Source organism: Sus scrofa, chromosome 1, assembly GCF_000003025.6.
Source record: "Sus scrofa isolate TJ Tabasco breed Duroc chromosome 1, Sscrofa11.1, whole genome shotgun sequence".
Classification (NCBI taxonomy): domain Eukaryota; kingdom Metazoa; phylum Chordata; class Mammalia; order Artiodactyla; family Suidae; genus Sus; species Sus scrofa.
In genome coordinates this window covers 239,204,318-239,218,922 of record NC_010443.5, presented here as the reverse complement: position 1 = coordinate 239,218,922, position 14,605 = coordinate 239,204,318, and the positions used below count along the sequence as shown (strand labels likewise).

The 14,605-nt window shown below is 49.6% G+C and overlaps 1 protein-coding gene across 1 annotated transcript in view; it reads right to left on the bottom strand.

Moving 5' to 3' along the window:
* CCDC180 (coiled-coil domain containing 180) overlaps positions 1–11,295 on the bottom strand; it is a 67,775-nt gene extending 56,480 nt beyond the window's left edge. The window contains exons 1-11 of the mRNA XM_021085122.1: positions 11,220–11,295; positions 10,873–10,972; positions 9,513–9,716; positions 9,059–9,133; positions 8,704–8,794; positions 7,049–7,239; positions 3,525–3,613; positions 2,066–2,175; positions 1,006–1,134; positions 804–914; positions 586–681 (exon numbers count right to left, since the gene is read on the bottom strand). Of these exons, the coding sequence (XP_020940781.1) occupies positions 586–681; positions 804–914; positions 1,006–1,134; positions 2,066–2,175; positions 3,525–3,613; positions 7,049–7,239; positions 8,704–8,794; positions 9,059–9,133; positions 9,513–9,716; positions 10,873–10,972; positions 11,220–11,295 (1,272 nt within the window). The remainder of the gene's footprint in view (positions 1–585; positions 682–803; positions 915–1,005; positions 1,135–2,065; positions 2,176–3,524; positions 3,614–7,048; positions 7,240–8,703; positions 8,795–9,058; positions 9,134–9,512; positions 9,717–10,872; positions 10,973–11,219) is intronic.

Here is a 14,605-nt window from a genome sequence, read left to right as displayed (position 1 = left end):
AAAATGTGCCTCTGAGTAGCCAAAAGAAGTATGCATTCATCAACAACCTGGAATTTCTTAGTCTTCATCCTAAAGGAAGCATATAGGGGAGGCTGAGGGTGTGGATGGGCAAGCAGTGGAGACAGACTGGGGGCAGGCATGGCTCAGCAATAGGCACTGACAGATAGCAGGAGGAGAGAGAGGAACCACTAGAAAACCAGAGCACATGAGGTCACTTCTGAGTGCCTACCCCATACTGCCCTGAGGCCGCAGCAGCTGTAAGATGTTGCTTCTGTCGTAGCACACATGGCACTGCACTTGGTAGCTGAGCCATGGCCCAGGAGGTGCTCACAAAATCAGCAGTGCCCAAACCCATGACGCTGTGCTAGATGCAGCAGGATGAACACTGCAGGGAAGTGTGAAACGTCCTAGAGAGATTTCTACTGAAAATGCTTAACTGAGACTCTGGTTTTGAGTTTAAAAAGCCAATCGGTGTTAACTGGATAAGTTACATTTGAGAAGCCCATCATTCCTGAGACCCCAGCTCTGGGGCATCCTGGGGTCCTGCTCCTGCGGGCTGATCCCTTGCACACGGAAACCACTCACCATGGCTTCTTTGTTGATCAGCCTGTACACATCAGGCTGCATGAGGTAGGAAGTTTTCTCTATGATTTGCACATATTTCTTCATCACGCTTTTTAGCTAGAAATGACAAGGCACCATCGTGAGTGACTCTTCTCCTAGAGAACTAAAAGGCAACAGGTGATGCCTCATAAAGCCCACACATGAAAAATCACCAAGAGCCCATCTAGAGGCCAACTCACTTTATCTGCCCGGGAGAACTCAAGCGAATGCAGCGTCTTGTCCAGATCCTTAATCTCCTGCTTCTGGAGCAGAAATTTCTTGGCCACTTGATCCCACAGCTCTAACAGAGTCTGTGCCCGGAAGGTGGGGTCAGGCTGGGAGGATGGGTGGCAGGGAGGGAAGGGGAAGGAACAGGATGCCCCACCACCAGGGGACACCTACTTGGATGGTGTAGTCTTCCAGGTTGCTGTTGTTTTCCACCTTTTCGAAGAGACTGTTGATGTCTTTGTCATACTCAGCCAGCTTTTTTAAAAGAAGGGCTCCTGGCTCCAAGATGAGAGGTTCCATTTCCTAAAACAGGCCAGGAGTGGGGTGGGGGTGATGGGTATCCACACCCCTGGGACAGAAGGACCCCCAACTCTATAGCAGGGAAGTGCCAGCTGTGGTCCTGTCTCAGAATTAATAACGCCTACCTAGACCTAAGCAGTTAAGATTTACTGACTGTTCACAGCCGGAGCACTAGGGCAGCACCCCTGGGGTCTTGTCCCTTGTCCCCAGATTCACTTGGTCCTCATTATAGCCTGCGAAGTATGTGCTGACATAATGCCTGGCCCGTGCTGGGAGTTCAACAAATATCCATTAACAAATAATCAATGAAATAATTGCAGGAGTGTTTCAGATGAGGAAACTGAGGCTCAGTTAGGCTGTGGGACCAAAGCCACAGAGCTTGCGGTGAGGGCGGAGCTCACGTCCAGGTGGGAGGGATTGGGAGAGTGATGAGCTGGCTGGGAGAGCGCCTTCTTGGGGCTCTGGGTCTAGGCAGCTCCAGGAATCTAGGGGACTCGGGGAGAATGGAGAGTGCGATCTGGGGCTCAGAGAGGACCCAAAAGGGCAAAGAAGGGTCTAGTTTAGGGAACATGCTGGAGACCAGTGTGGTCAGAGATGAGGTCTCTGGAGAGAAGCAGGCAGCCAAGGGAGGTGGTGCCTAAGGGCCAGGCCATTTGGCCTCCTTGTTAATAGATTGAGCTGGGAGAGTGAAGATGGGGCTTTAACACCGGACCCAGAGTCCAGTTCCCACTTGGCCCTTATGTGCCAAATCAGGCAGGACATTCTGAGCCTTGCCTGTGGCGAGCCATTCAAACATGGCTACTGTGGGTTCTGCCTACACCGTGGCGAGCCCCCAAGGACATGGGGGCTAGGGGCAGGGAGCAGTGGGTGTAGTGCCATGCCCACCCTCGGAATGGCCCAGGGACAAAAGGGGAGCAAGAGGGAGAAATCTCACCATCCCAATCTGGGCGATCTCCTCCTTAAAGCTCCCCAAAGCGCTCTCATAGCCTCTCCTCTTGTAGTCTCCTCGCCCTTCAAGGGTGATGGTGCGGATCCTCTCAGGAACTGGGGGAGAACAACAGAACTGACGAGGCTTCCCTCAGAACCCCAAGGTGTGGTCAGAGCCCCCAGGAGAAGGCAGCAAGGCAGAAAGTGCCCGGGTTCAGGAGAGGGCCCCCAAAGCAGATCAGCAGGGGCAGAGTCTTAAGGAAAAAGAAGGCGATCCTCAGTGCTACAGAAAATTCAGTCTTGTGCATACAGCTAAATGCTGAAAGTTCCAAATGGTATGCATAGAATAGGATCACTTAGGGGTTTTTTTAGGTTTTATAGAAGAAAATACATACACAGATAAGAATTACTTATGCTTGGAGTTCCCGTTGTGGCTCAGTGGTTAACAAATCCAACTAGGAACCATGAGGTTGCAAGTTCGATCCCTGGCCTTGCTCAGTGGGTTAAGGATCCGGCGTTGCCATGAGCTGTCGTGTGGGTCGCAGACGCAGCTCGGATTCCGCGTTGCTGTGGCTGTGGTGAAGCTGGCAGCTGCAGCTGCGATTCAACCCCTAGCCTGGGAACCTCCATATGTCGTGGGAGCAGCCCAAGAAATGGCAAAAAAAAAAAAAAAAAAAAAAAAAATTGCTTATGCTTATCAGCACTCACCATTCAAGTAATGTTCTAAGTCAGTTCTTCCTCAGGATGAAGCCAAGAGGCAGGTTCTATTTTGGGCCCCTTTCTACAAGTGAGGACACTCAGGAACGGGGGTTCAAGAACAAAGGCAACCTGTGCTCTGTGGTCCCCTGAATACATGTGGGGATGGGGACACTGTGCGGGTTTCATGGGTGGTGGGCACTGTTGGGAGGAGACGGGTGCTGTTGTGGAGGCAGAGTTTTTACCTTCTGCTTTATCTCCTTCCTTTGTTTTCCTACAGCGAGCATGTGTTACCTTCTTAATCACAAAGGAAAAGAGCCTCCAGATTGGGACAAAGTCAAACTAGGGTAAGGTGGTATGAAGACAATGTAGACTGAAAAATCCACCTGTGAAATCACAGGAATGGAGCTATGTCCTTTGCCAACTGGTTTCATCAATAAATGCTGACTGTGCAGGCAGCTCCTTCCTCCTCTCCCAGCTTCCTGCGCTGGGAAGAAGGCTGAGGGGAGAAAGGTGAGGGGACGAGGCTGAGGGGATGAGGCTGAGGGGACAAGGCTCAGGGGAGGAGGCTGAGGGGAGAAGGTTCAGGGGAGAATGTTGAGGGGACAAGGCTGAGGGGAGAAGGTTCAGGGGACGAGGCTGAGGGGCAAAGGCCCAAGGAGAGGCCCTCTATGAGGCTGAGCAGAGGAACACAGTGGGACCTTCAGGTGCATCTTCATTCGTGCTTCCCGCAGAGCCCAGGTCTGCCCACATGGCTGACAGAGGCTCACCGATGGTGTCCATGAGGCCCCGCACTTCTCGGGCAGCGATGGTGTTCTCACTCTCTTGAGCTTTTTCCTTCTTGGCTATTTCCTTTTCCCTGAGGCACAAGCAGAGGAGAACAATAACCCCACCAGCCTCCTCCCTGCCACCCCAGACCCTGTGCCTCTGGCTCTCGAGAGGGCTGGGAAATTGGCAATAATCCAGGCCCACCCAATTCCAGAATGCTTCAAGGATGTTCCCAGTCCTCTGCCTGGACATCTGCTGGCAGCACACACCACAGTTCTCAGACAAGAAGCTGGGGCCTCAGGGAGTTTGCTGTGTTCTGGCTGCAAACCAAGTGTGGGCAGTGGGCAGGAGCCACTTTCCACATGTGGACACTGAGGGTCAGCAGGGGCAGGGCCAGCCTGGGAAAGCCAGACCCGTGCTAAGCATTTAGCATGCTCCTTGTTTGCTTCTTCGGCAACCCATCCTATGGGGTAGGTGGGGTAACCCTACTGTCCAGGACGGGGTAAGAGGTAGGGAGATCATTGTACCAATCAGCGCTGGGACTCCCAGACCCAGGGATGTGACACCAAGGTCCATGGTGGATGGGGTTCAGGCGTGGAAGGAGACAGCTGGGATCCCAGGACAAACTACGTCAGCAGGGAGGACAGGGGTGGGCAGGCACAGCTTCATTTTGGAAGAATGAAAAGCCATGAATGCACTGCCCACGGGGCAAGCCACAGAAATGCAGCAGTTCTCAGGGATGCCTGCCATTCCCCAGGGCCCTGATGTGTGCAGCCCTTGACAGACATTTTCTTCTGTAGCCCTCACTGCACATCCACCAGCAAGGAGGACCTCAGGGCCTGGGCAGCAGCCGATCTGCCAGGGGTGCGTCTCTCACCCTCGTTGGCAACCAAAGGTTGCTGGACTTAGGAGGCCCCACAGAAGCCTGGGGACCCCAACTAGGGGATCCACTAAGGGCTCTGGCTTCTCAGCCCTGGGGAGTTGGTCTACACTAAGGATGAGCCATCCCTTCCTCAAGTTCCTCTTCCTCCCACCCAGAGGTCCTGGCTTGCATGCATGGATGAATGTACAAGTTGACTGAGTCAGCTGGTCGAATTTTCAAGAAGAGGACAAGGCACCCCAGAGAGGTGCTGATGCTGAGTTAGTGACCCCCAGGCACTCTGAGGGTGGCAGAGCCTGGCAGGTTATAAACACATCTCTGTTCCTGGTCAGGGAGTTGTGCTCTGAATCTGCACCCAGAGCAGAGCTGGCCTTGTCCGTCAGGCTAAGAGGCCCTCCATGAGAAGAGCCTGTCCCCAAACACTGTCTTGGGGGTGTAAGAGCTCCTGATTGCTATCCAGTTATGGGGATAATGTGTGGTTCTAGGATAAACCCTGGGGAAGAGAGGAGCCTTGGGAGGCATGGAGAGAGGTCAGGAGACTCTGGACCTGGTAGAAAACAGGTCAACTAAGAGGGAGCTGGGAACTTTGCGGGAGCTATAGTCATAGCCAGGCTGTGTGACTGTCCTCCTGGGAGGTGGGGACCATGGCCAGGCCCAGCTGTCTGTGCATCTAGATCCCTCTATGGGGCATCAGGGACGTGAGCTAGAGAACACTGACCTCCAATGTGGGCTTGGGTGGCCAGTGGGTTTGCCCATCTATCGGCAGCTCAGGCTGCTGAGTGTCAGAAGCCTCAGAGGAACTTTTCCTGGGCAAAGTTCAAGGGCAAGGCAAGGCAGAGACCTCTACCCAGAGATAAAAGAAATTTTCACAGATGGAGGTCTGGCTTATACATGAACTAACTTGAATTTTAGGCTAACTAAAACATCACGTTTGTGGCCTATCAAGCATGCATGGTACATCCGCTTTAATTGTTAACAGGCACAGAGACCATAAGTAAGAATGTCCATTTTAAAAATAAAGATTGGAGTTCCCATCCTGGCGCAGTGGTTAACGAATCCGACTAGGAACCAAGAGGTTTCAGGTTCGATCCCTGGCCTTGCTCAGTGGGTTAAGGATCTGGCGTTGCCGTGAGCTGTGGTATAGGTCATAGATGTGGCTCGGATCCCGTGTTGCTGTGGCTCTGGCATAGGCCAACGGCTACAGCTCCGATTCGACCCCTAGCCTGGGAACTTCCATATGCTGCGGGAGCAGCCCTAGAAAAGGCAAAAAGACCAAATAAATAAATAAATAAATATGCCTCCCTTCCTGGAAGACCAATGCTGGTACTCCTTTGATGATAAGGCTCCCTTCCCAGGTGGCAAGGCGATGCTGATTTGCTGTGTACATGCTGACCTTTTTGAAACCTTGAAGGAGTGTATCCCTGACCTGTTTGATGTTCTTTGTTCTGACAAGACCTAAAACTGTGCTGAAAACCATGCTTCTCCAGAGCCATTCCTCAGAGTTATCTGAAAGGTTGTTTTCCAGGCTATCGTCCTCAGTTTGTGTCAAATGAAATTCTTTTCTATTCCTATTATAGAGTGTTTATTGATTATTTGCATCGACACCAGCATTGGTCAATCCTTGCGCCAGTGGGCTGAAGGGAACCCAAAGAAAGATAGAGCAGGGCTGACTTTCCATGCCAAGTCCCAGGGCTCGTGCAGAGCTTGACGAAGGAAAGGAAACCCAGCTGCTGCTACCTTCTTCAAAGTACCCAGTGAGGAAGAGGCAACTCCGCCTTCTGCTCTCCTTTCCTTTCTCCCCGACTTGAGGAGTCCGAGGTCAGGGAGCTGAAATGCCATAGGCAGGAACCTCAAGGTCAACTTCTAAACCTGGAAGTTCAGAAGGAACTCCTATCTCCCTGCCTCAATACCATTTGCTCCCATTTCAGGGAATGGCTCCTCTGCTGTCCACCCAAGGGCTCAAGCCAGAGACCTAGGACCCTCAGGAGCCCTCTTCTCCCATTCCATCTGTCACCTGGTCCTTTGGGTTCTGCTTCCAAAATAAACCTGAAGTGCCCTGCTGTCCCTCTCGCAGCCCCATCGAGGTTATATGGACTGTGGTGGCCTCCTCCTCCCTGGCCTCCCACCTCCTCTTACAGCCCCGTCACATTCTGCACACTGCAGCCTAATGGCCTTAAAAATGCAAATCAGCTGCTCACTTCAGTAAAATTCCCTCCTGGCCTCATCTCCCATCCTCCCCCCAGGTCTGCTGACTTCTTCAGCCAAGTGGTGGGGATGCTGCCTCAACCTGGCCTCACGCCTCCCTTCCCTCATCCTGTGGTCTTAGCCAAGGACCCTCCTCAGTCAGCTTTCCTGACTCCTGTCCCAGCGTCCCATCCTCAGTGTCAGAGTCTTCCCACCTTTGGGGAGACCTGCTTATTTATTCACTGTTGAGGAGGTTGGGATCTACATACCCAGTGCCTGGTTGGGGGAGAGGGAGAAGCAACTTATCCTGCAAAGTAGGTAATAGTACCTCCCTCTCTCAGGAGAGATACCTGGGCCTTCATTCCTGTCTGGTACTCATCTTGTGTGAACTCTTTTTGAGTTTTTGAAAATGGTGAGGCACCCCCCAGCATGTGGGGGTGTGGCCTGGATAGCAGGACCTACCGGAGGAGAACAGGGTTTTCAGTGACCCAGTCATTGGGTAGGCTGTGTGCCCACTTCTGCTGCCGAGGAGAGAGCATCTCCCCTTCACGAATATCTGTCTTCTTCATCAAGGGCTTCCTGCCATCCTTTGGGGTCATGGAACACTCTGCAGCGCGCTTCCTGGTAGATGCCAGAGAGCGGACCAACTGCACCTGAATCCGTGGAAGATCCAGGGAGAGGGGTCAGCACCGCAGACTCCCCAGAACCCAGGCTGACTAAGCCTTCTTGGAAGGTCAAGGGGAAGCCTGCCAGGAGGAAGGCACTTCAACCCCAGGGCACACCCCAGGGCTCTCCACTCCCCATATCAGCCATTCAGCCACTTCTCAGAGGGCATCTTTAAGAAATTTTAATGAGGACCAAAATGTTCATCCCAGCACTTTTTATAATCACAGGGAACTGGAAAAATGGACCTGTCCAACAATAGAGCATGGGTTGAGTAAACATGGTATGTCCCTTCAATGGAATGTTGAGAATTTACTAAAAAGGAGACTTAGGAAGGACTTTTTTTATAACATGAGGAAATGCTGATATGATATGACATAAAACATACCAATTAAGGGCATAAATTAAAATTATAACCAAAATTATACATACATTATGATCTCAAAATTTTAAACGCACAGAGAATTGACCAGGAGAAAATATGCCAGACGTTAAGAATGATTGTTTCCAGGGAGCAGGATCGGTGAATTTTGTTGTCTCTTTGGGGTCTTTATACCATTATAACTTTCCAGACAGCATTATTTAGGGCTCAGAGTAGGAATGAAAATCCCTTTTAAATAAGCAGTACAGAACTTCAAAGGAAAGGTTTGAGTCTGCGTGTTTAAGATATCATTCCATCTGTGCAGTTTTTTTTTTATAGATACCAAGGCAATGCCAACAATTTATACAGCTGTCAATTTATATAGGTGTTATTGACTATATAGCTGTTATTTATTTACTTTAACAAATTATTGGAAATCCTGGATCAAAAACTAGGCAGCCACTAAATACCATGAAGTATATATGAATGCTCATTGACATGGGAAAGGTCTCTGAGAGACTATAAACAATGAAAAGCAGCCTTTAAAACACGCCTGTAGAAGTTTCCATTGTGGCTCAGTGATAATGAACACAATTAGTATGAGCCCACATGGCTGAGGCTGCGGCTGTGGCTGTGGCATTGGCCGGCAGTTGCAGTTCCCATTCGACCCCTAGCCTGGGAACCTCCATAGGCTCCGGGTGCGACCCTAAAAAGACAAAACAAAACAAAACACTACCATAGAATCAAACCCGGTTTTTAAATAGAAAAATTAGAAATGCTTTCATGCATGGGGAAAAGACCCAGGGCACCCAATGGTTAATTCTGGCTGTTTCTGAGTGATTTAAATGTAAATTTAATCTAATTTTTAATTTAAAACTTTGAATTTTCAAGAACATTCCAATTTTTTATTCTTACATTTTAGGAACCAATAAGAATTATTTTTGATCAAAGCAATTTCAAAGCCCTTATTTCACTAGATTGCCAGGCAAGGAAGTCTTCAGAGGGAGAGACGTTTCCAGAGGAACAGAGGGAAGTTTGGGGAGCAGAGGGAAGGGGGAAAGCAGGAAAAAGGAAGACAGAACGACAGGCCTACCTCAGCCTCGAAGATCTGCTGGTAGACTTTCCCGCTGGGAATCTGTGTCACTTTCCCCACGGAGGACATCTTGGCCTCTGGCTGGACACCCCTGCAGGGAAGCCACTGTTCAGGAATCGTGTCTGGGACTGTTGTCAGACCCTATCGGATATTAGGAAACCTCCCCACCGCCCCACAAGGACAAGGCTCAGGCTGGGGCGGGACCCGAGGCGCGGACCCTGGGCACGGACCCTGGGTGGGACCCACCGGCGGGACCCACCCTCTCTTTTCTGAGAGGAAGCATCTCTGCTCTGGGAGAAAGCTCTGGAGACCCCTCTATTCTGGGGAGGGGCGAAGAAGCAAAAAGGAAACCAACCTCAGGTAAGAACTGAACTCGAACTCCCTGGGAAGGCCGGCTCTCCCAGCGCGCAAGGCGCAAACGCGAGACTGACTTTGAGGGCGAAGAATAATAAATAGTTTTACTATTTTGTGCTTCACTCTCAAGCTCTTCTGGGAAGTCAGCGTACCCAAAATGTCAGCTGGGATTTCAACCTGGCCTTGAAACCCCAACAAGCTCTGAACGCGGTGTGAGGATCCCCTCCTCCAACACAACAGAGAACACCTGGGTAGGAGAGCACAGAGGGAGGGAGGGAGCAGCCTGACCTCTGGCCGCGCTAATTAGGCACCTACTGAATGCTGAGAAGCCCAGCAGGCTCCACTCACGCCCACCCCTCAAGTCCACCAGCGATCAGGTGTAGTCTCAGGACATGCCCTCTAAGCCCTGCCAAGTGGAGGGAGGCCCTGTACTGAAGGGTCCCGCCGCTTCCGACCTGTAGAAAGTACCGCTCAAGCTAGCCGGGCTTCTTCCAGCCTCAGCTGCAGCAAGACACTTTTGGTCTCCAAGGCAACGCAGAGGGGCGGGAGCTCCGCTGACCCCGCCCTCACTTCCTTTCCTGGGTGGAGGCGGGGTTGCCCTTAGCAACTGGAGCTCCCGCGCCTGGAGTAGTGAAATTCCTGCCAGTTGCTCCGCAGTACTAGGGATATCTCAGGACTGGCAGGAGCATCCTGAGCAACACGCTGAATATTCTGAAAAGTACTCTACTAGTAGACACTGGTAGAGACAAGAGATGCAGCTCTGATTCACTGTGGTCTAGATAAACCATCCTATCTTCCTGTCTTGACTAAAGCCAACTTCTGGTGGGAAGTAGCATACAGCAGTGGTTGGCTATAATTAAGAGGCAGAAAGCATCTCTAAAAGAGACCTATCTTTCTTAGATTAAAAGCGGTTGAAGGGCTCGGAATCTGGGCTTCAAGGCTTGAATGGAATTACAATAAAAATACTAATCTATATGACTCTTTGAGGCCCATTCATCCAAGTCCCTCTATGTCCCTTCCTGCCTGAGGCCTTGGTCTCTACATCTGTCATCAGAGAGGACTGGGCTAGAATGCCCCTGAGTCTCAGCTCTCATGTCCCCCCAGCGTTAGTGCCCAAAGCCTGGCCCAGGTCCAAGTCCTGTTTTCTCGGTGTGCACTGCCCCCTCGAGGGCTCTTGCGGTAGTACATCATGAGAGGGGTGAGGATGGGGGGCTGGTTCTGGGCTTCCTGGCTTTCTGATGGACTCTGGCGGTCTGCCCCCTAGGGGAATCAGATCACTTATTGAGAGAGTTTGATAACAGAGAAGCAGGAGACTTATTGAAATGGCAGATGGGGGAAGGTGGCTGCCCTCAAGGACAACTTCCTGGAGGGAAGGCTATTTACACCTATTTCTGAGAACAGGTAGGGCCTGGATGGAACTGGAAGGAAGGAGGGTTCCCATTGGTGCAAAGACCCAGGACTGGACCTCTGCCTCTCTACTTACCCCTGCAAGGCTTCTACAGCATCCTTCGCCCAACCTGTTTGCATTCTGTCCTTCCCTCTGGCCTCAGGAATACAAATTAATGAGAGAAATCCTGCTTCTCCAGGTGGCTGAAAGCCATTACAACCTCAAGCATAAGGAACAATTTAGGGCATGGTTCCAGGACACGAAGCAGCTCAGTGAGAATGAGAGGTGAGGCCAGGAAGGAGCTGGAGTGAGAGCAGGTACAAACTCTGCCTTCACAGCCAAATCTTCCTGGGGGTCAGCTCCAAAGAGTCTATGGCCACAGTTTCCTGGGTGACCCAGACCTTGTTACATGGTGACCTGCGGTGCACCTGAACTCCAGCTGCTGGGAGGCAGTGGGAGGGACACCTGAGGGGTGGCTCCTGGTAGGCTCACAGGTACCACTCTGTTCTGCCAGCTGGAGCCCATGTCCTAGAGAGCCAGCAGAATATTAGAGGCCAAGAAGAACTGGCCATTGTCAAGCCCAGGGGTGAGTGAGTGTCCAGCCTGGCAGCAGCTGAATTCTAAGGGCAAAGCATGGTCTTGGGGAGTCAGATCCTAGATTTATTATTACTGCCCATGCCTGGGTGATTCACCTCAGCTTTCTGGGACTCAGTTTCCTTCTCTGTGAAATGGTGATGCTAAATGATCTCTCACAAGATGGGGACAAATGAGGTACTGTTGACTGTTGGAGCACTCAGCACAGGGTCTGGAACACAGAGTGCAGTGGGGGTGGGGCAGGGAGGCTGGGTCATGACATTGGGGGAGACTTTCAAGGTGATCTCTCTCCTCTATGCAGCCACCAGGCCCCAACACAGAGCCCAGGGCCTATGGCAGGTCATACTCCTGAGACCAGCTCAAGTGCAACCTCTTCCTCAGCAATGGGGACACAGCAGGGCACTTGGAGGTGCACTGAGCCAGCTCCTCCTGCCCTGAGGTGAAGGATAACATTGTGAGCCTTTTCCTGGGGGTCTCCTGAAAGTCAGGAGAAGAGGGAGTGACTCTACCCTCTACCCCTTCTCCCTGACAGTTCTTCCCTAGCATCTAGTTACCTGCTGGAGAGGGCAATATTTATTTGTTATAAATAGTAAATGCTAGAGTTCCCATCGTTGCGCAGTGTAAATGAATCCAACTAGGAACCATGAGGCTGTGGGTTCGATCCCTGGCCTCGCTCAGTGGGTTAGGATCCAGCATTGCCATGAGCTGTGGTGTAGGTCGCAGACATGACTTGGATCTGGCATTGCTGTGGCTCTGGCGTAGGCTGGCAGCTATAGCTCTGACCTGGGAACCTCCATATGCCACGGGTGCAGCCCTAAAAAGACAAATTAATTAATTAATTAATTAAAAAATAGTAAATGCTAGATTTGAATATTATTGTATTTTTTTTAACAGCCTGAGAGACAGTTTGGTTCCTTCACTTCCCATGCTAATTTCAATGGGATACAGACTCCTACATTCTTCCTTGAACTAAGACCTCTTTCAGGATCATCGGCTTTCTGCATGTGGGAGGAGATTAGGCCAGTGCCCCTCTCTGGCTACTGAAGGAAACCCTCAAGTCCCCCTTCCTCAGAGGACATGGTCATTTCAGTGTCATTAACCTGGGCCAGGAGCAGAGACAGGCCCTCAGAACTCTTGGTATTTGGAGGTTGAAGGTACTTCCCCAGGCATAGCCATAACCATTGAAATATAGGTGTCTTTTATTTTTATTTATTTATTTATTTATTTTTGCTATTTCTTGGGCCGCTCCCGCGGCATATGGAGGTTCCCAGGCTAGGGGTCCAATTGGAGCTGTAGCCACTAGCCTATGCCAGAGCCACAGCAACGCAGGATCCGAGCCGCGTCTGCAACCTACACCACAGCTCACGGCAACGCCGGATCGTTAACCCACTGAGCAAGGGCAGGGACCAAACCCGCAACCTCATGGTTCCTAGTCGGATTCGTTAACCACTGCGCCACGACGGGAACTCCCTGTAGGTGTCTTTTAAAATACCACTTGCCAGGACCATTTCCTGCCCCAGGACAGTGGCTCCTTTTTTCCTTTTTTTTTTTTTTTAGGGCCGCACCTGCAGCTTGTGGAAGTTCCCAGGCTAGGGGTCAAACCAGAGCCGCAGCTGATGGCCTACACCACAGCCACAGTGATGTGGGATCCGAGCTGCATCTATGACCTACACCACAGCTCATGGCAACACTGGACCCTTAACCTACCAAGTGAGGCCAGGGATTGAACATGTATCCTCATGGGTATTAAGTCAGGTTCATTACTGCTGAGCCATGACAGGAATTCCAGTGGCTGCTTTTTTAGAGCTCTTAAGGAAGAGAACCTATTTTCTGCTTCTCTTGTTGAGATTTCTTTTGGCCAAATATTAGGAACTCATAGTTTTCTAGTTCAGTCTCTAGAATTGCAGCAGCACTAAGTGGCAAGAAAATGTAAAGAGATCAAATGGCACAGGTAGAAAGGACAAGGCCAGAGGAAGATGGACTTTCCGTATGCAGTCTCCCTCTAGGGCCTAGATTTGAATCTCTTAGGATACTTATACATAATTTCCAAATTCCTTTTACTGCTTGTTTTGTATCCAGGAGAAGGATCTTGGCACTCAAAAGCTTTTGCATAGGAAAGAAAATCATTTTTAAAAAATGAAAAGACAACTCACAGAATGGGAGAAAAATTTTTGCAAAATGATGCAACCACAAAGGCTTAATCTCCAAAATATACAAACAATTCATACAACGCAACAACAACAACAAAACAACCCAATAGAAAAATGGGAAGAAGACCTGAATAGACATTTCTCCAAAGAAGACATACAGATGGCCAGCAGGCACATGAAAAAATGCTCAACATCACTAATTATTAGAGAAATGCAAAACAAAACTATAATGAGGTACCACCTCACAGCAGTTAGAGTGGCCATCATTAACAAGTGAACAGACAGCAAATGCTGGAGAGGAAGTGGAAGAAAAGGAACATTCCTTCACTATTGGTGGGAATGTAAGTTGGTACAACAACCACTGTGGAAAACAATATGGAGGTATCTCTGAAAACTAAACATAGAACCACTTAGAGTTTTCATCATGGCTCAGTGGAAATGAATCCGACTAGTATCCATGAGGATGCAGGTTTGATCCCTGGGTTAAGGAGCGTTGCCATGAACTGTGGTACACAGGTTGCAGATGTGGCTCAGATCCTTAACCCACTGCACCACAGAACTCCATAACTTGTCAATTTTGATAATCTTTTCAAACCACTTTGGTTTGGTTCACTTTCACTACTGTTTTCCTATTCTTTGTTGTTGTTGTTGTTCTTTATTTCTGATCTCAATTTCTCTGGGAAACCTCAATTTTTCCTCTTAATGGTTTCAACTGAGTAACTGAGGCCCACTCACATTCTCAAAGGTAATATCCTCTAAAGTCAATTGATTGTTGGATGTGTTTGTTTAAGTAACTAGGAACTATAACCTAGTCAAATTGTCTTATAGGACTATCACAAGTTATAAGAATTCTTTATATATTCCAAATATTAGACCCTTATCAGGTCACTACTCTTTTTGCTAGCTTCAGGTTTAGTTTACTCTTCCTTCTCTAGTCTTCTAGGCGTAAAATTGGGCTATTGTTTTGTGCAGGGAGCCAAAAAAATGCAGGGACTCGAGGAAGGGACCTTTCCTGACAGCCAAAAAAAAACCCAAAGGCAGGTTCCTAACCAAAGAAGGGAGCTCACCTGAACCGTACAAACCAAAGGTGGGCTTCTGGTCAGGATAAAAACCTGCCCATATGGTACAAAACCGAGGGCAGGCCTCAGATTACACGGCTCTCTTGTTGATGTTGATGGGGAAGAATTAGGGCTTTCCCGGGAAAACAATTTCCATGTTTGTGCTGGAGAACATGGATTGTTTCCTGGATGACCTAGTCTTTCCTGTTGTTTTGTTTTTCCTGAGTCTTTCCTGTTATTTGCTTATTATTCTTATTTTCCATTCTTATTCTGTGGTGATTTGTGATTTAACAAAATTACAATAATATAAAAATTTTATCCTGATGGACTTTCCCCTATTCAAATCCAATTTAATTAAA